At 40.5% G+C, this 21,308-nt stretch overlaps 1 protein-coding gene across 9 annotated transcripts in view; it reads left to right on the top strand.

Moving 5' to 3' along the window:
* ARHGEF9 (Cdc42 guanine nucleotide exchange factor 9) overlaps nt 1-21,308 on the top strand; it is a 231,362-nt gene that overhangs the window by 152,424 nt on the left and 57,630 nt on the right. For all 9 annotated transcript variants that reach the window (XR_010940123.1, XM_067724474.1, XM_067724469.1 and 6 more), the window contains 2 exons: nt 5,168-5,400; nt 10,544-10,673. Coding sequence is in view for 8 of the 9 variants with exons in the window: in XM_067724474.1 (XP_067580575.1) it covers nt 5,168-5,400; nt 10,544-10,673 (363 nt within the window). In the remaining variant the exon portion in view is untranslated. The remainder of the gene's footprint in view (nt 1-5,167; nt 5,401-10,543; nt 10,674-21,308) is intronic.

The following is a 21,308-nucleotide window of genomic DNA, read 5'->3' on the forward strand; positions in this document are numbered from 1 at the left end:
TGAGATTATTACATGGTTTTTATTCTTCAATTTGTTAATATGGTGCATAACATTGATTCATTTGCATATATTGAAGAATCCATGCATTCCAGGGATAAACCCTACTTGATCATGGTGTATGATCCTTTCAATGTGCTGTTGGATTCTGTTTGCTAGTATTTTATGGTGGATTTTTGCATCTATGTTGTTCAGTGATATTGCCCTGTAGTTTTCTTTTTTTGTGACATCTTTGTCTGTTTTTGGTGTCAGAGTGATGGTGCCCTATTGAATGAGTGTGGGAGTGTTCCTCCCTCTGCTATATTTTGGGAGAGTTTGAGAAGAATATGTGTTAACTCTTCTCTAAGCATTTGATAGAATTCACCTGTGAAGCCTTTTGGCCCTATGCTTTTGTTTGTTGGAAGATTTTTAATCACAATTTCAATTATAGTGCTTGTGATTTGTCTCTTCATGTTTTTTATTTCTTCCTAGTTCAGTCTTGGAAGCTTGTACTTTTCTAAGAATTTTACCATTTCTTCCAGGCTGTGTATTTTATTTGCATATAGTTGCTTATAGTAGTATCTCATGATCCCTTTTATTTCCACAGTGTCAGTTGTTACTTCTTTTTCATTTCTAATTTGGTTGCTTTGAGTCTTGTCCTTTCTTTTTTTCTTGATGAGTCTGGCTACTGGTATGTCAATTTTACCTTCTCAAAGAATCAGCTTTTAGTTTTATTGATATTTGATTTTTATCCTTTAATTTGTTAATATGGTGTATCACGTTGATTGACTTGCATATATTGAAACAGTAGTTTCCTTCATTTCCTTTTCATTTATTTCTCATGTGATCTATATGATTTCTTTCCTTCTGCTAACGTTTTTTTGTTGTTCTTCTTTCTCTCATTGCTTTAGGTGTAAAGTTAGGTTGTTTATTTGAGATTTTCTTTTTTCTTGAGTTAAGATTGTATTGCTGTAAACTTCCTTCTTAAAAACTGCTTTTGTGGCATCCCATAGGTTTTGGGTCAATGTGTTTTCATTGTCACTTGTTTCTAGGTATTTTTTGATTTCCTCTTTGATTTCTTCTGTGATCTCTTGGTTATTTAGTAGTGTATTGTTTAGCCTTCCTGTGTTTGTATTTTTTACAGTGTTTTCACTGTAATTGATATCTAGTCTCATAGCACTGTGGTTGGAAAAGATACTTGATACGATTTCAATTTTCTGAAATTTACCAAGGCTTGATTTGTGTCCCAAGATATGATCTATCCTGGAGAATGTTCCATGAGCACTTGAAAAGAAAGTGTATTCTGTTGTTTTGGGGTGGAATGTTCTATAAATATCAATTAATTCCATCTTGTTAAGTGTATCATTTAAAGCTTGTGTTTCCTTATTTATTTTCAGTTTGGATTATCTGTCCATTTGTGAAAGTGGGGTGTTAAAGTCCCCAGTATGATTGTGTTACTTTCAGTTTCCCCTTTTATGGCTGTTAGCATTTGCCTTACTTATTGAGGTGCTCCTATGTTGGGTGCATAAATATTTACACTTGTTATATCTTCTCTTGGATCGATCCCTTGATCATTATGTAGTGTCCTTTTTTGTCTCTTGTAATAGTCTTTATTTTAAAGTCTATTTTGTCTGTTATGAGTATTGGTATGCCAGATTTCCTTTGATTTCTATTTGCATGGAATATCTTTTTCCATCCCATCACTTTCGGTCTGTATGTGTCCCTAGGTCTGAAGTGGGTTGCTTGTAGACAGCATTTACACACGTCTTGTTCTTGTATCCATTCAGCCATTTTGTGTCCTTTGGTTGGAGAATTTAATCCACTTACATTTAAGGTAATTATCGATATATATGTTCCTATTACCATTTTCTTAATTATTTTTTTGTAAGTCTTTTCCTTCTCTTGTGTTTCCTGCCTAGAGAAGTTGCTTTAGCATTTTTTGTACAGCTGGTTTGATTGTGCTGAATTCTCTTAAGTTTTGCTAGTCTGTAAAAGTTTTAATTTTGCCATCAAATCTGAATGAGATCCTTGCTGGGTAAAATAATCTTGGTTGTAGGTTTTTCCCTTTCATCACTTTTAATATGTCCTGCCACTCCCTTCTGGCTTGCAGAATTTCTGCTGAAAGATCAGTTGTTAAGCTTATGGGGATTCCCTTGTATGTTATTTTTTGCTTTTCCCTTGCTGCTTTTAATATTTTTGGTTTGTATTTAATTTTTGATTGTTTCCTTAATATGTGTCTTGCCATGTTTCTTGGATTTATCCTGTATGGGACTCTCTGCTCTTCCAGGACTTGATTGACTATTTCCTTTCCCATGTTAGGGAAGTTTTCGACTATAGTCTCTTCAGATATTTTCTCAGACACTTTCTTTTTGTGTTCTTCTTCTGGGTTCCCTATAATTTGAATTTTGTTGCATTTAATGTTGCCCCAGAAGTGTCTATTCATTCTTTTTTCTTTATTCTGCTCTGCCACAGGTATTTGCAGTATTCTATCTTCCAGCTCACCTATCCATTCTTCTGCCTCAGTTATTCTGCTATTGATTCCTTCTAGAGTATTTTTCCTTTCTTTGTTTGTGTTCTTCATCACTGTTTGTTTGCTCTTGAGTTCTTCTAGGTCCTTGTTAAACACTTCTTGTATTTTCTCTATTCTATTTCTGAGATTTTGGATCATCTTTACTATCATTACTCTTAATTGTTTTTCAGGTAGACTGCCTATTTCCTCTTCATTTGTTTGTTCTGCTGGGTTTTTGCCTTGCTCCTTCATCTGCTTCATATTTCTCTGTCTTCTCATTTTGTTTAACTTAGTGTGTTTTGGCTCTCCTTTTCCTCAGCTTTGTAGTTCCCATTATTTTTGTTTTGCCCCCAGTGGGTGAGATTGGTTTATTTGCTTATGTAGGCTTCCTGGTGGATGGGACTGGTGCATTTCTTCTGGTTGGTGGAGATGGATCTTGTTTCTCTGGTGTGCAGGGCCACATCCGGTGTGGTGTTTTGTGGTGTCTGTCAACTTAGCATGACTTTAGGCAGCCTCTCTGCTAATTGGTGGGTTTTTGTTCCTGTCTTGCAAGTTGTTTGCTGTGGGGCATCCAGCACCAGAGCTTGCTGGCCATTGGGTGGAATGGGTCTTAGTGTTGATGAAGTCTCTGGGAGAGCTCTTGCTTATTGATATTACATGGGGCTGGGAGGTCTCTGGTGGTCCAATATCCTGGACTTGGCTCTCCCACCTCAGAGGCTCATGCCCGTCATCCAGCTGGAGCACCAAAATCGTGCCAGCCACACAGCTTGGAAGTAAAGGAAGGAAAAAAAAGAACGAACAGATAGAACCCCAAACCAAATGGTAAAAACAAAACTAAACAGACAAAATCAGACAAAGAAACATACCCATGTGTGCACGCAAACACACACACACACACACACACACACACACTCATAAAAAACAGACAAACAACCAAAAAACAACAAGAGCAGAAAAAGAAAACAAAACAAAACTACCAGACAGAACCCTAGGACAAATGATATCAAACCTAAAGAGACCAAATCATACAAAGATACATACATACATGCATTTACAAAAAGAGAAAAAGGGGGAAAAATTAAAAACAAAAATATTTTAAAAATTTAAAATAAAGGAAGGTAACAACCAAACCAATAAACAAATCCACCAGTGATAACAAGCACTTAAAACTAAACTAAGAGAAACATAAAACCAAAAACAAATCAGACTTAGAAAGCAAACCCCAAGTCTACAGTTTCTCCCAAAGTCTACCACCTCAATTTTGGGAACATTTGTTGTCTATTCAGCTACTCCACAGATGCAGGGTTTTATCAAGTTGATTGTGGGGATATAATCCACTGCTCCTGAGGATGCATGGAGAAATTTCCCTTTCTCTTCTTTGTTCGCACAGCTCCTGGGATTCAGCTTTGGTTTTGGCCCTGCCTCTGCATGTAGGCCACCCTCAGGTGTCTGTTCCCCACCCAGACAGGAGTGAGTTCAAGCAGCAGCTGATTAGGGCTCTGTTGCTCGCTCCAGCCAGGGAGAGGGAAAAGTATGGTAGTCAGAATTAGAATGTGGGGGTGAGCCTGCAGCACCAGAGGCTGACATGACATTGCAACAGCCTGTGGTGCACCATGTGTTCTACCAGGGAAGTTGTCCCTGGATCATGGGACCCTGGCCATGGTTTGCTGCATGGGTATCCATGGAAGTGTGGGTAGTGACCTGCACTTACACAAAGGATTCTTGGTGGCAGTGGTGGCAGTGTTAACGGTCCATGCCCATCTCTGTGGTCCAATCTGATAGCTGTGGCTCACTCCTGTCTCTGGAGCTCATTTAGGTGGTGCTCTGCCCTCTGTGGGCACAAGGAGCAGGAATCCCCTCTCCTCGCACACCCCAAAACAGTGGTCTCTTGCCTCTCCATCTGATCCAGACATTTTCCCAGACTCCTTCCTGGCTAGCTGTGGTACACTAGTCCACTTCAGGCTGTCTTCACACAGCCAACCCCAGTCCTTTCCCTGAGGTCTGACCTCCGAAGCCTGAACCTCAGCTCTCAGCTCCCACCCACCCCGATGAGTGAGCAGACAAGCATCTTAGGCTGGTGAGTGCTGGTTGGCACTGATCCTCTGTGCGGGAATCTCTCCACTTTCCCTTCTGCACCCCTGTTTCTGCACTCTCCTCCATGGCTCTGAAGCTTTTCCCCCACCTGTTCCCGCCAGTGAAGGGGCTTCCTAGTGTGTGCAAACTTTTCCTCATTCACAGCTCCCTCCCAGTGGTGCAGGTCCCATCCCTATTCTTTTGTCTCTGTTTTTTCTTTTTTCTTTTGCCCTGCCCAAGAACATGGGGAATTTTTTGCATTTTGGGAAGTCTGAGCTCTTCTGCCAGCATTCAGTAGGTGTTCTGTAGGAGTTGTTTCACATGTAGATGTATTTTTGATGTATTTGTGTGGAGGAAGGTGATCTCCATGTCTCACTCCTCCACCATCTTGAAGGTCTCTTTTATTTATTTTTATATATGAATTTTTACAGGTTGTCTAATTCCCAAATAATTTCTTTATTATTAAATTATGAATCAATGTAGGAAAGATTGACATTATCATTTTTATATTTCTACATAAGTAGAGGGTCTGTTTTCCCATTTCTCCAGAACTTCTTTTGGAGTTCTCAGTAGCCTTTCCCTTTCTCTCTATCTTTCCTCTGCTCACAGCAAGATGGATTCTGGATATACTCTGAGTACTGTAACAACCACCTGGACGCCTGTATGGAGCTCTCCAAACTGATGAAGGACAGCCGCTACCAGCACTTTTTTGAGGCCTGTCGCCTCTTGCAGCAGATGATTGACATTGCCATTGATGGTTTCCTTTTGACGCCAGTGCAGAAGATCTGCAAGTATCCCTTACAGTTGGCTGAGCTCCTCAAGTATACCGCCCAGGACCATAGGTAAGGGATTGAGGGAGGCAGGAGTGAAGGAGAGAGCCTCCTCTACATGTTAATCCTTATTGAGAATGTATGTCCTCTTGCCTTTTCTGAATTTCTGTTAGCTTATATACACAATGGGATGATGACATATTCTTGCTTACCTCTGAAGACTGTTGTGTATATAAAGTGAGACAATGCTTATCAGTTGCTTATAAACTTATAAATCAATATATACACAAAATCAGTGTTCATCATTATTGTACCACTTAGACACTACCTTCAGGGAGCTTATAGCCTGGTCCTTAGTCCTGAGTTCAGCCAAGTGAATCAACTGTTTATTCTACTCTGCTCAATAGAGTCAAATATCCTGGTAACAGACTGCCCTACTTGTACTGACCTTAGATTTCTTCTGAAAGGCTACACCCCTGGTCTTCTTTAGTCTTTTACACCCTCCTCTGCCTCATCCCAACTGTACCTTCCCCTTAGACACACAGCATGACTGGGGGAAAATAGACTTGAGACTTCCCCTGAAGTTTTCTCAAAGTTTTTCAGTATTTTCAAGAAAACCAACCCAAAAAGGATGAAGGAGCTTATCTTTCTCTGAATGGAAATGACACTCCTAACCCTCTATTAGTAAGGTATATGCTGGGAGTCATCTCCAACAATGGGAATGGTCTACAGTGAACCATCCCCTATTTTTTCATGTGCTTTGCTTCATAACCTAGAGCCCCCAGCCTATTTATAGCCTGCTTTTAATTGGTATTAAATCCGTGACCTTAGGTTTATTGCCCCAGCTCTCAGCTCTCTTCCTGATTGATCACTATAAGAATAAAGAAGGCCTTTGCTCAATTTCCCTTAGTTTCTGCTTGCTTCTCATCAGGCCTGCTTCGTACTTTCATTTGGCTCCACTGCCTGGTTTCCTTGGATCTGACTTCCAGACCTAGTTGCATAAGGCCATCGGTATGCGTCGGTTGGTTTTTTTTATGTCAAGCTTCTAGGCCAATCCCTAGGTTCATTTTTAAGTTGATGTTGTTCTTTAGCATATCATGGGTTATGTGCTTCAGTGGTCTGAAGCCCTGGACAGATTTCAGATTTGAAACCAAATGTAGTAGCAGTGGACTCTCCCTTTGTATGAGTAACACCACCAGTGGTAACTCTGCCTTCCTTGTTCTGTTGGCTGTGAGCGAGGCAGGTGTAGAAGGACCTTGCAAAGGAGGACTCTGTTCCCTTCTCCCTGAGTCTGTTTACTAGCTGGGGAATAGTGGGAGTACTAATTAGACATGAAATTTGGAGGTGACTAAATCTCACTTAAAATATTTAATACAGCCTATTGCCAAAACTGAGTCCCAAGTTTTCTAAGGAGAAAACCTGTGAGAGCTAATAGGATGTTAAAGAACCCCAACTAAAATATCTTAATATTTTAAAAATAAAAATGGAAAACATTTATGGCACCTAAAATGGAAAGGGCCTTAGAGGAAGGTCTTCTAGTCAGACTTATTCATTCTATGGCTAGACAGACTGAGTCCCAGAAAGGGAAAATGACAAAGAGCAAGTCTGTGGCAAAGCAGGGACACAAAGTATGGACAGTGGTCTGGGAACCTAACTTTTTAAAGAGCGCTCCAGGTGATTTTCATGCCAAGGAAGATTTGTGAGCCATTGTACTAGCCAGTCTGGAAGGCCTTTTCTAGTTCTGCCATCCCATGTTGTAATGAATCTAAATGACCTCCACAGGAATACTTCAAGGTGCTAAGTGACCAGAAGCAGCCACTATTGCACCTAAATCTCAGTGGAGCTGCTTTCAGACCAGTGGTTTTAAAACCAGTATATTTAAAGAGTGATTCTCAAATGTTTTTATATCACAGCTCATCTCCCACCTACTCCTGAGTGTCTGCTCTAAAAATTATACTTGTGGACTGATGATATTAACTAGGTAAATTATGTATTTACATAAATGTTTTTAAGAGCCCCCCAAGGACCAATTTTAAAGCACAGCCAAAAATTATGTTTGTCTTTTAGACCAAAGCAACCCCAGGGCCTTTTGGGTTTAGTGGGAGCCAACAAGATAGCATATCTCCCTGGGATTTCCCATTCCTGTGCACCTTCACCTTGTGAGTGGAACCCCTGCATCAAGGCCTTCTTATCCTCTGGGTCTCTGGTCCCCTCTCCTTCCACCCCTAGGCTCAGGGGTGCTGAGAGAATGGCTCAGGCAGTCGCAGGCTACATCAATCCCTGTCCTCATTTGGGGTGACCCATTGGGCCTAGCACTATCCCCAGGCCATGGGCCACTCCTTCTTGCAGGCCTCAGAAAGCTTTATCAAGGTGATAGCTCCTGTGATGCATGCCAAAGTAGCTTGGGTTTGAAGGCAATTAGAGGCTAATGCCAGGTTGAAGACTTAGGTTGATAGGTGTTCAGATAGGTAGGTCTGAAATGCAAGCAGGCAGAGTAGTCCCTGAGGGAGAAGATTAGGTGGATAGAGAGTGGTAAATGGAGAATAATACTACCATTGTTTACAGAAGGGTGACATGTCCCCACCCCCCCACCCAACCTTGCTTAAGCTGCTAAGAAGAAAGACTACGAGAGGGAGGTTAGCTGACCTGCCTGGAACAAGACAATCTTGGTTCAGTCAGTCTCCTCACTAGGGTGCTGGGCTCAGACCTCATCTGGAAGCCTGAGGGCTCTGAGCAGGGTTCAGGCTAGACCACAGCTATTTACTTTTTTCTCTCACCCACTCCTAAAGCTAGTGGGGAAGGTTAGAGATGGTGACATACCCCCCTCTAACCATCATGAGAAAGGCAGCCAGCTAAAAATGGCAAAGGTTGACTGACAGTATGGCACAGTGGCAGTGATAAATTCATGGCTAAGTAGTACATGGGGTCAGGCAGAGGTAATAAGCCTTCTCATGCCAGCACTGTCCAATAGGACTTTGTACAGTGATGTAAATGTTCCATATCTCTGTGGTTTAATATAGTAGACACTGGCCACATATGGCTATTGAGTACTGAGAAATGTAGCTGATGCAACTAAAGAACTAAATTTTTATTTAATTCTAATTAAATGTGGCTAGTGGATACCATATTTGACAGTGTAACTCTATGCTTTACCTCCTAGAAAGTGGCTTAAGGCATTCTCCTGATGCTCTCAAATCAGGGAGGAATAGCATGGGAGACAGAAAAAGGACCTAAAGAACAGGGGTGCTTATTTACGTCAGCAACTTCTGCACTGCAACCACCCCTTCTGTTATTACCCTACCTTGCTTCTAAATGGCAAGCTCAGATAGTCTTGCCAGGGAAAAACTTTGACAGTTTTACAGAGCACAATAACTCCCCCACAGGTTGGAGCAAGTAACTGTAAAAGAATGAAATGTAACAGAAACAAATGTAATATTCTGTAGTTTGGTCTAAGAAATCAACAATTCAAGGACAGACTGAGAGACATACAGCTTCTAGACAGCATATTTTAAAGAAATTTAAGAAGTATTGGTTGATCATAAGTTCAGTATGAGTCAGAAGTGAGATCCACAAGAAAAACTGGTAACAGCTAACATTCATTAAGGCTCAGGATAAAGAGGTTTTGGTGTGTGTGTGTGTGTGTGTGTGTGTGTGTGTGTGTGTGTGTGTGTGTATGTGTGTGTGTGTTAACAGAGTTGTCTTGAGACAGAATAGACTGGTTAGGATTTGTACTGAGTATCCTGTCACTGTAGGTGATAAAATGTAGTAACGTTTGAAGACTATGGTCTGGCAGGTGTGCAGAGAACAGACTGGAGCCAGGGAGGCCAGCTAAGAGGAGGTGCTGTGTCTCATCTGCCCTAGCAGTTAGAACTCCCTTTCTTCTGTTCCTATGATTGGTCCACCACCCCACACCTCAATGTATTAGGGAAGAAAAAGACAGTTGCTCTGCTCTTCTTTTTCTCTTCTCTTCTTTCAAATTGGTGCAGGGACAGTGAGCATGTTAGTGACCACAAAGCATGTTCAGCTTCTCTAAGGAAAAGTTTGTTAAGACTGAACTGTAACTCATCCTCCTGCCTTCTCAACTAATTATTCCACCAAATGTCTGGGATCTAACTTTCAATCTTCTTTTCACAGGAGCCATTTGACTGGAAATTAGATCAGACAAACAGAGAAAACTGGGCAGGATGGTATAAGCTTCAACAAGTGGGCCATCCAAAGTCCCAGGAAAATGGAGCCTAGGATTGTACTTCTGGAGTTAGAGGTTTTGAGAGACAACCCATATAATGTCTATACTAGAGAAATGTTTGTTTTATATTAATAATACTGCAGACATTTGCTGTGAGCCAAGAGTAAAACAGTTTTCATGGATTATTAAAACTTCAGCAAATTCTACTGTAATTCTCCCCATTTTACAGATGAGGAAACTGAGTAACTGAGAAGGAGAATGAGACTTGTCAAAGGCCACACCACTAGTCAGTGACTAAACTAGGGTTTGTGTTCAAGGAGTCTGGCTCCAGTCTCTGTTCTTAACCACAATGCTACATCCTATCTCTATATTGTATAGGAGGAAAGGTTTGGATGTTATTTTACAGTGACTTTGGGCAGAGTTCCCTAGAAATAGGTGCTAGAACAGATGGTAAAGTTCTCTGGACCATGCCATGTGTGAGGCTCCCTTCCTCATCCTTGGCTGGTTGTATCAGATAGGTACAAAAATAATGGCATAGCAAAGATGAGTCTGTTTCTCTTTCATAGAGAAAACGCCTGCAGGTAGGCAGTTTATGGCTGCCTTGCTGGCTCCATGATTATCAGAGACTCCTTCCAGTTTTCTCTTATCCTATCCTTAGGAGTATGGACCTTGTCCTTATGGTCTAAGATGGTTGCTAGAACTTCAGCCATCACATCTAAATATTCTTAAGCGTCAGGTTTAAGTAAGGACCAAAGAAGGGCATGCTGTTTTCCTTAAAGGTAGTTTTTCAAAAGTTCTACCCAACATTTCTATTTACATATCACTGGACAGAACTTGATCATATAAGTCACCTCTTACTGTAAAGAAGGATAGAAAATGTAGTCTTTTGTACCATGTGGCATGGATTCTATCTAAAATCCGGGCTCTCTTGCTAAGTAGGAAGAGGAGAATGGATGTTAGTGTTGGCACCCAGCACATGGGTTCAATGGCACATTGACTCATCCAACTTGTAATTTTCTGTCTTCACAGTGACTACAGGTATGTGGCAGCTGCTCTGGCTGTCATGAGAAATGTGACTCAGCAGATCAATGAACGCAAGCGGCGCTTGGAGAATATTGACAAGATTGCCCAGTGGCAGGCCTCTGTCCTAGACTGGGAGGTAGGACCCTTACTAACAGGGACATTGGAGAGTCTGAATACCTTAGCCAGAACCTCACATCTTAGCCAAAGATGAGCAAAGAGTAATTATATTTGAAGAGCATCAGAAAGGATTTAGATTAGAGCCAAGACAAAACTTCCTGCTAATAAGAGGTGTTGTGTACTTGAATAGCTTTCTAAGAAGGTTGGAGGAATCTCGGTTGCAATATTTCATTAGGAAAGGAAAGATTCATCTATTTGGGTGTTTCTAAGAAATAATTGGGTTGACTCAGTAGCCTTTCAAAGCTCTTTCAAGTCCTGGAATTTTATCACCACCAGATGAACACTTGGATGAGGAGTAATAGGTACTAATTCACTCCCAGACACAGAGTGCAAGGTTGGTTCTCTGATGCAGGCCAGCCAACATACTTCTTCTTTTCCTCTTGGTGAGATCACCTCACCCTGACATATCTACTAGTTCTATCCAAGCCTGCACACTTCAGGCCACAACCATCATCCCTGCCCAACTGACAGGCCAAATTCTATTTTTTAATTATCTGCTTATAAAAATAATCCCTGAGCCTTCCATTCTATTGGAATTGGCCACGACTTCTCTGAACTCAGAAAGCCTTCACTAAAGCATTGTCTTCTGAGATGCTAACTTTCAGAGGATATACACAGCCTAACAAATAAATGGAGCTTTTGCCTCTTATGCCACTGCTCTGTTGAAGTTCCTGAGGTGTCTGTTAAACAGAAAAAAGAGCTGTGAACTTTAAGGCCTCACAGGTACCTGTGTGTTAAGTACACTATTTATTGTTTCTCTCTTGTGCCCATCAAGAGAACCAGGAGTAATGACATTTCACATTTATCTCTCAGACCCAAGTTATGAAATCTGACAGTCCACAGCTAATATAACCAAGATAGGAGAGGCAGGACATGCTACCAGGGAGGAGGTGGCAATCTTAAGCTTCATGATCATAGTGTAGAAGTTGAGTCAGCTCCCCATTCCTCTGGCCTCCACACAGGTATAATTTCTTGTAATTTGAGAGCTAGTAGCTCTCTAACTTGTCATATAGTTTAGCACATTCCAAGGGAATGAAACAGCCTTACAGTTACTTAACCAATGTCCAGAAAAAGTCATCTTTCCTTTATTCTGCTACTTCTGTTCCTCTTTAATGTACATGGCTGGAAATGTCCACAGTTCTGAGCAGCTGGCATATTTTTGAGTCTTATTTGAAGGATAATGTCCCCATACAGAGTAGAAAACAGCAGTGATTCTTTGAGATGCAAGGAGAGGAAGGAATCTATATAAAGAGATCTTCTTGCTCATAAGAAGAAAACAGCACTGGCACAGACTTATTAGGAAATCATGGATTCTCCTTCCCCTGTGTCTGGTTTGCTTTGGATAGTTTCCTGATAAGAGGGCTGGATCAAATGACCTCTAGAAAGATCGCTAATTCTCAGGCACTCTGAAACTGTGGCTGATTAGCAGGCCTCTTTTTCTCTACCCCTGTGGGGATTCTCTGTAATAGGATGTTCCCAGCAGCAGTTGTCTTTCTATTCCCTGAAACAATTTTCCCCTTCCCAATACCTGGAAGACCTTCTAATTCCTCCATGGGCTCTTGGCCTCCAGTCCCTGCAGCTGGGGCCATGGGAGACCAAGAATAGCTTAAAATTCTTTGGCCTGTTCAGGGAGCTTCACTAACACCTAACATGAAAGCACTGAACTATGATTTAAAGACTCAGCATCTCAGAAGGAATTTTATTTGTGTTTGTCTATAGTTGGGGGTTGGGAAACAAAGGAAAGTCTTTCGAATAGGAGGCAGTTACTTTCTGCCTCCTTTGTTAGCATGATTGACTGGTCCTCTAATCTCATCCAAGCCCACACAACCCTGCTTGACAAAGTCCTTCTTTATTTAAGTTAGTAAGAAGAAAAATTCCTTGTGGTTAACTTTTCAGACTCTGAGGTCACTGTGCAACTGACCAGCTTCAGAAGGTTTGCCCTCTATGAAGCATTTTCTTTAGCAAGGCCTGATGGGTACATTTCAGAGGCCAGGACCAAAGTTTCGATCAAGTGTGCCATATCTAGTCTTAAATATTTCTAAAATGTCAGAGTCAGTAGGTCTTTTAGGGAACTCCCCAAAGAACATCTCTGGCCATGCTTATGCACATGTGTGTGCGCACACACACGTGCACACATGCAAACCTTGTAATGATGGTGGAAGTCTGAGAAGCCTATTCCTGACTGAGGCCAAACAGCAAGTCAATGACAAAACTAAAACTTGAATCTAGTCTCCAGATTCCCTGGGGGATGTTCTTTACACTGCTGCACCACATACTCTTCCAGCCTTCTGCTTCCTACAGCCCAGTTGCTTCCCTTTATGATATTGCAGGGACTTGTTTCTGCAGTAAAGTGTCCATATCTAAGCAAGAGAGTAAGACTGCCTTGGGGGGAAGTCCAACTCCCGGTAAGGCTAAAGGTAGATGAGTGCTGGGGAGCCTCCCACAGAAAGCAATAGGATATGTCCATTCCATGGCTGGTTGGCTATTGGCTTGGGTGGCTCAACCTCACTGATTCCCTGGTATAGGTTTTTTCTATGTTCCACCTACCCAAGCAGTTGGACATTCAGAAAGAAGTCCTGCCAGCTTGGTGGGTGCAGCTGTGGACAAGCCTTGCAAATCAAGAAAATGAAGCAGTGCTTTGCTCTCTCTGCCACTCACTTGCCTCCTCCACATGTTTGAATAAACAGGGTGGGTATCAAAAGCATCTACATAATAATTTCAGTTTGATTTGTCAAATGAAAAAGAAGAGTCAGGAGACCTTCAAGATGGCGGAGGAGTAAGACATGGAGATCACCTTCCTCCCCACAAATACATTTGAAATACATCTACATGTGAAACAACTCCTACTGAATGTTAGCAGAAGACCTCAGACTTCCCAAAAGTAAAGAAATTCCCCACGTACCTGGGTAGGGCAGAAGAAAACAGAAAAAAACAGAGACAAAAGAATAGGGATGGGACCGACACCTCTGGGAGGGAGGAGTGAAGGAGGAAAAGTTTTCACATACTAGGAAACTCCTTTACTGGTGGAGACGGGGTGTGGTGGGGGAAGCTTTGGAGCCATGGAGGAGAGCACAGCAGCAAGGGTGCAGAGAGCAAAGTGAAGAGATTCCCACACAGAGGATCAGTGCCAACCAGCACGCACCAGCCTGAGAGGCTTGTCTGCTCACCAGCCAGGGCGGGTGGGGGCTGGGAGCTGAGGCTATGGATTCGGAGGTCGGATCCCAGGGAGAGGACTGGTGTTGGCTGCATGAACACAGCCTGAAGGGGGCTAGTGCGGCACAGCTAGCCAGGAGGGAGTCCAGGAAAATGTCTGGAACTGCCTAAGAGGCTAGAGACCATTGTTTCAGGGTGCACGAGGAGAGAGGATTCAGAGCACTGCCTAAACAAACTCCAGCGCTGCGTGCGAGCCACGCCTATCAGCATGGACACCAGAGATGAGCATGAAATGCTAAGGCTGCTGATGCAGCCACCAAGAAGCCTGTGTGCAAGCACCAGTCACTATCCACACAATCCCTCCCAGGAGACTGTGCAGCCCACCACTGCCAGGGTCCCGTGATCCAGGGACAACATCCACGGGAGAAAACATGGCATGCCTCAGGCTGTTGCAATGTCACACCAGCCTCTGCCGCTGCAGACTCGCGCTGCATTTCATACCCCTCCCTCTCCCGCTGGGCTGAGTGAGCCAGAGCCTTCTAATCAACTGCTACTTTAGCCCGTTCCTGTCTGAGCGAAGAACAGATGCCCTCAGGCGACATACACGCAGAGGCAGGGCCAAATTAAAAGCTGAACCCCAGGAGCTGTGCAAACAAAGAAGAGAAAGGGAATTTTCTCCCAGCGGCCTCAGGAGCAGTGGATTAAATCTCGACAATCATCTTAATGTACCCTGCATACACGGAATACCTGAATAGACAACGAATCAGCCCGAAATTGAAGTGCCGGACTTTGGGAGCAACTGCAAACTTGGGGTTCACTTTCTACATCTAATTTGTGTCTGGTTTTACGTTTATCTTAGTTTAGTATTAAAAGTTTATTATCAGTGGTAGATTCATTTATTGATTTGGTTTCTCTCTTCTTTTTTTATATATATAAATATCTATATTTTTTTTCTTTTTCTCCTTTTCTGAGTGTGTATGTGTATGCTTCTTTGTGTGATTTTGTGTGTATAGCTTTGCTTTTACCATTTTCCCCAGGGTTTGGTCTCTCCATTTTTTAAATAATTTTTATATTATTTTAATTTTAATAATTTTTAAATTTTTATAATTTTTAAATTTTTTATTTTAGTAACTTTATTTTATTTTTCCCTTTTTTCTTTTTTATTTCCTTCTTCTTTCCTTCCTTCCTTCCTTCCTTTCTTTCTTTCTTTCTTTCTTTCTTTCTTTCTTTCTTTCTTTCTTTCTTTCTTTCTTTCTTTCTTTCTTTCTTTCTTTCTTTCTTTCTTTCTTTCTTTCTTTCTTTCTTTCTTTCTCTCTACCTTTTCTTCTAGATGTGTGGCTGAAACAGTCTAGGTACTCCAGCCACATATCAGTCTTGTACCTCCGAGTACAGAGAGCTGAGTTTAGGACATTGGTCCACCAGAGACCTCCTAGCTCCACATAATATCAAACAGCAAAAGCTCTCCCATAGATCTCCATCTCAATGCTAAGACCCAGCTCCACTCAATGACCAGCAAGCTACAGTGCTGGACAACCTATGCCAAAAAACTAGCAAGACAGGAACACAACCCCACCCAATAGCAAAGAGGCTGCCTAATATCCTGCAAATGTCAAAACACCGCAAAACCCACCACTGGACATGGTCCCGCCCACCAAAAGACAAGATCCAGTCTCATCCACCAGAACACAGGTGCCAGACCCTTACCAGGAAGCCGAAACAACCCACTGAACCAACCTTAACCACTGGGCACAGACAACAAAAACAGTGGGAACTACGAACCTCCAGCCTGCAAAAAGGAGACCCCAAACACAGTAAGTTAAGCAAAATGAAAACACAGGGAAAAACACAGCAGACAAAGGAGCAAGGTAAAAACCCACCACACCAAACAAATGAAGAGGAAATAGGCAACCTAGCTGAAAAAGAATTCATCATAATGATAGTAAAGATGATCCAAAATCTTGAAAAAGGAATGGAGAAAATACAAGAAACATTTAACAAGAACCTAGAAGAACTGAAGAGCAAACAATGATGAGAAACACAATAAACGAAATAAAAATATTCTCTAGAAGGAATCAGTAGCAGAATAACTGAGGCAGAAGAATGGATAAATGATGTGGAAGGTGAAAGAGTGGAAATAACTACTGCAGAGCAGAATAAAGAAAAAAGAATGAAAAGAACTGAGGACAGTCTCAGAGACCTCTGGGACAACATTACCGCACCAACATTCAAATTATAGGGGTCACAGAAGAAGAAGAGAAAAAGAACAGGACTAAGAAAATTTTTGAAGAGATTATAGTTGAAAACTTCCCTAATATGGGAAAGGAAATAGTCAATCAAGTCCAGGAAGCACATAGAGTCCAATACAGGATAAATTCAAGGAAAAACATGTCAACACACATATTAATCAAACTATCAAAAATTAAATACAGGGAAAAATATTAAAAGCAGCAAGGCAAAAGCAACAAATAACATACAAGGGAATCCCCATAAAGTTAACAGCTGATCTTTCAGCAGAAACTCTGCAAGCCAGAAGGGAGTGGCAGGACATATTTAAAGTGATGAAAGGGAAAAACCTACAACCAAGATTACACAGCAAGGATATCACTCAGATTTGAAGGAGAAATTAAAAACTTTACAGACAAGCAAAACTTAAGAGAATTCAGAACCAGCAAACTGGATTTACAACAAATGCTGAAGGAAATTCTCTATGCAGGAAACACAGGAGAAGGGAAAAATATACAATAACGAACCCCAAACAATTAGGAAAATGTTATTAGGAACATACATATCGATAACTACCTTAAATGTAAATGCATTAAATGTTCCAAACACAACACATAGACTGGCTGAATGGATACAAAAATAAGACCCGTATATACGCTGTCTACAAGAGACCCACATCAGACCTAGGGACTCATACAGACAATAAGTGAGGGGATGGAAAAAAATATTCCATGTAAATGGAAATCAAAAGAAAGCTGGAGTAGTAATTCTCATATCAGACAAAATAGACTTTAAAATAAAGACTATTACAAGAGACAAAGAAGGACACTACATAATGATCATTGGATCATTCCAAAAAGAAGGTATAACAACTGTAAATATTGATGCACCCAACATAGGAGCACCTCAATACATAAGGCAAATGCTAACAGCCATAAAACCGGAAATCGACAGTAACACAATCATAGTAGGGGACTTTAACACCCCATTTTCACCAACGGACATATCATCCAAAATGAAAATTAATAGGGAAACACAAACTTTAAATGATATTCTAAACAAGACGGACTTAACTGATATTTATAGGACATTCCAATGAAAAACAACAGAATACAGTTTCTTATCAAGAGCTCATGGAACATTCTCCAGGATAGATCATATCTTGGGTCACAAATCAACCCTTGATAAGTTAAGAAAATTGAAATTGCATCAAGTATCTTTTCCAACCACAATGCTATGAGATTAGATATCAATTACAGGGAAAAAAACCTATAAAAACTACAAACACATGGAGGCTAAACAATACACTACTAAATAACCAAGAGATCACTGAAGAAATCAAAGACAATATCAAAAACCTAGAAACAGATGACAATGAAAACACAATGACCCAAAACTCTTGGGATGCAGCAAAAGCAGTTCTAAGAGGGAAGTTTATAGCAATACAATCCTACCTCAAGAAACAAGAATCATCTCAAATAAACAACCTAACCTTACACAAAAAGCAATTAGAGAAAGAAAAACAAAAAAATAACCCAAAGATAGCAGAAGTAAAGAAATCATAAAGATTAGGTCAGAAATAAATGAAGAAGAAATGAAGGAAATGATAGCAAATATCAGTAAAACTAAAAGCTTGTTCTTTCAGAAGATAAACGAAATTGATAATCAATTAGCCAGACTCATCAAGAAGAAAAGGTAGAAGACTCAAATCAACAGAATTACAAATGAAAAAGGAGAAGTAACAGCTGGCATTGCAGAAATGCAAAGGATCATGAGAGATTACTGCAGGCCACTAAATGCCAATAAAATGGACAACCAGGAAGATATGGAAAATTCCTTAGACAAGTGCAACCTTCTGAGGCTGAACCAGGAAGAAATTGAAAATATAAGCAGACCAATCACGAGCACTAAAATTGAGATGGTGAATAAAAATCTTCCAACAAACAAAAGCCCAGGAACAGATGGCTTCACAGGCAAATTTGATCAAACATTTAGAGAACAGCTAAAACCTATCCTTTTCAAATTCTTCCAAAGTATAGAAGATGGAGGAACACTCCCAAAGTCACCCTGATACCAAAACCAGACAAAGATGTCACAAAGAATAAAAATTCAGGCCAATATCACTGATGAATATATATGCAAAAATTCTCAACAAAATACTAGCAAGCAGAATCCAACAGCACATTAAAAAGTTCATACACCATGATCAAGTGGGCATTATCCCAGGAATGCAAGGATTCTTCAATATACACAAATCAATCAATGTGATAAACTGTATTAACAATTTGAAGGAGAAAAACCATATGATCATCTCAATAGATGCAGAAAAAGCTTTTCACAAAATTCAACACCCATTTATGATAAAAAACCTTCCAGAAAGTAGGCATATAGGGAAGTTACCTCAACATAATAAAGGCCATATATGACAAACCCACAGCCAACATAGTTCTCAATGGTGAAACACTGAAACCATTTCCTGTAAGATCAGGAACAAGAGAAAGTTTTCCACTCTCACCACTGTTATTCAACATAGTTTTGGAAGTTTTAGCCACAGCAATCAGAAGAAAAACAAATAAAAGGAATTCAAATCGGAAAAGAAGAAGTAAAACTGTCACTGTTTGCAGATGACATGATACTATACATAGAGAATCCTAAAGATGCTACCAGAAAACTACTAGAGCTAATCAATGAACTTGGTAAAGTAGCAGGATACAAAATTAATGCACAGAAATCTCTTGCATTCCTATACACTATGATGAAAAATCTGAAAGATAAATTGAGGAAACACTCCCACTTACCATAGTACCAAAAATAATAAATACCTGGGAATAAACCTACCTAAGGAGACAGAAGACATGTATGCAGAAAACTATAAGACACTGATGAAATAAATTAAAGATGATACAAACAGTTGGAGAGATGTACAATGTTCTTGGATTGGAAGAATCAATACTGTGAAAATGACTACTACCCAAAGCAATCTACAGATTCAATGCAATCCCTATGAAACTACCAGTGGCACTTTTCACAGAAGTAGGACAAAAAAAATCTCACTTTGTATGGAAACACAAAAGACCCTGAATAGCCAAAGCAATCTTGAGAAAGAAAAACGAAGCTGGAGGAATCAGGCTCCTTGACTTCAGACAATACTACAAAGGTACACTAATCAAGACAGCACAGTACTGGCACAGAAACAGAAATATAGTTCAATAGAACAGGATAGAAAGCCAGAGGTAAACCCATGCACCTATCGTCACCTTATTTTTGATAAAGGAGGCAGGAATATACAATGGAGAAAAGACAGCCTCTTCAATAGTGGTGCTGGGAAAACTGGACAGCTACATGTAAAAGAATGAAATTACAGCACTCCCTAACACCATACACAAAAATAAACTCAAAATGGATTAAAGACCTAAATATAAGAGCAGACACTATAAAATTCTTAGAGGAAAACATAGGCAGAACACTCTATGACATAAATCACAGCAAGATCCTTTTTGAGCCACCTCCTACAGAAATGGAAATAAAAAAATAAATAAACAAATGGGACCTAGTGAAACTTAAAAGCTTTTGCACATCAAAGGATACCATAAACAAGAGGAAAAGACAACCCTCAGAATGGGAGAAAATATTTGCAAATGAAGCAACTGACAAAGAATTAACCTCCAAAATTTACAAGCAGCACATGCAGCTCAACATCAAAAAAACAAAAAACCCTATCCAAGAATAGGCAGAAGACCTAAATAGACATTTCTGCAAAGAAGATATACAGATTGCCAACAAACATATGAAAGAATGCTCAACATCACTAATCATTACAGAAATGCAAATCAAAACTACAATGAGGTATCACCTCACACCCGTCAGAATGGCCATCATCAAAAAATCTACAAACAATAAATGCTGGAGAGGGTGTGGAGAAAAGGGAACCCTCTTGCACTGTTGGTGGGAATGTATATTGATACAGCCACTATGGATAACAGTATGGAGGTTCCTTAAAAAACTAAGAAGAGAACTGCCTTATGATACAGCAATCCCACTACTGGGCATGTACCCTAAGAAAACCATAATTCCAAAAGAGTCATGTACCACAATGTTCATTGCAGCTCTATTTACAATAGCCAGGACATGGAAGCAACCTAAGTGTCCATCAACAGATGAATGGATAAAGAAGATGTGGTACATATATACAATGGAATATTACTCAGCCATAAAAAGAAATGAAATTGAGTTATTTGTAGTGAGGTGGACGGACCTAGAGTCTGTCATACAGAGTGAAGTAACTCAGAAAGAGAAAAACAAATACTGTATGCTAGCACATATGTATGGAAACCAAAAATAAGAAGAAAAGTTGTTCTGACGAACCTAGGGACAGGTCAGGAATAAAGACGCAGATGTAGAAAATGGACTGAGGACACGGGAAGGGGGATGGGTAAGCTGGGACGAAGTGAGAGAGTGGCATTTACATATATACACTACCAAATATAAAGTAGATTGTTAGTGGGAAGTGGCCACATGGCACAGGGAGATCAGCTCGGTGCTTTGTGACCACCTAGAGGCGTCGGATAGGGAGAGTGGGAGCCAGACGCAAGAGGGAGGAGATATGGGGATATATATATATATATATATATATATATATATATATATATGTATTGCTAATTCACTTTGTTATACAGCAGAAACTAACACACCATTGTAAAGGAATTATACTCCAATAAAGATGTTTAAAAACATAAATTAATTTAAAGAAAAAACAAGAATCATAGAAGAAACCTTCACAACTTAATCTCCCTTGAAAAGGAATTACGAAAGAGGGTGGAGAGTTAGTACCACACCGGCAATTGGTGCCTGCTCAGTAAATCAGAGCATTTTGCTAGAGAGCAGGAGACCTTGTACTGTAACCACACGTTACCGGCCCTCAGCTTATTCAATGAACATTTTGGATTTATTTGCCCACCTCCAGTTTCCATCCTTGCTCCCTGCCAGCCTATGTGTACTAGAGTTCATGGAGTCCCCCATGCTCTGCCCTACCCCCTAGGGCTTCTAAAAAATCAGTGGATGAGTGAAAGTACCACCTATACCTCTAAATAATAATAAGTACCTTCAATCAGCTTAGGGGAGCATCAGGAAGAAGAACATGTTCTCACGAATTGCAGTTTCTAGGAAATTTCTATCTCTGATGCTGATGTTTGTTTATGCTCTCACATTGCTACCCTTC

Source organism: Pseudorca crassidens, chromosome X (assembly GCF_039906515.1).
Source record: "Pseudorca crassidens isolate mPseCra1 chromosome X, mPseCra1.hap1, whole genome shotgun sequence".
Taxonomy (NCBI): Eukaryota; Metazoa; Chordata; class Mammalia; order Artiodactyla; family Delphinidae; genus Pseudorca; species Pseudorca crassidens.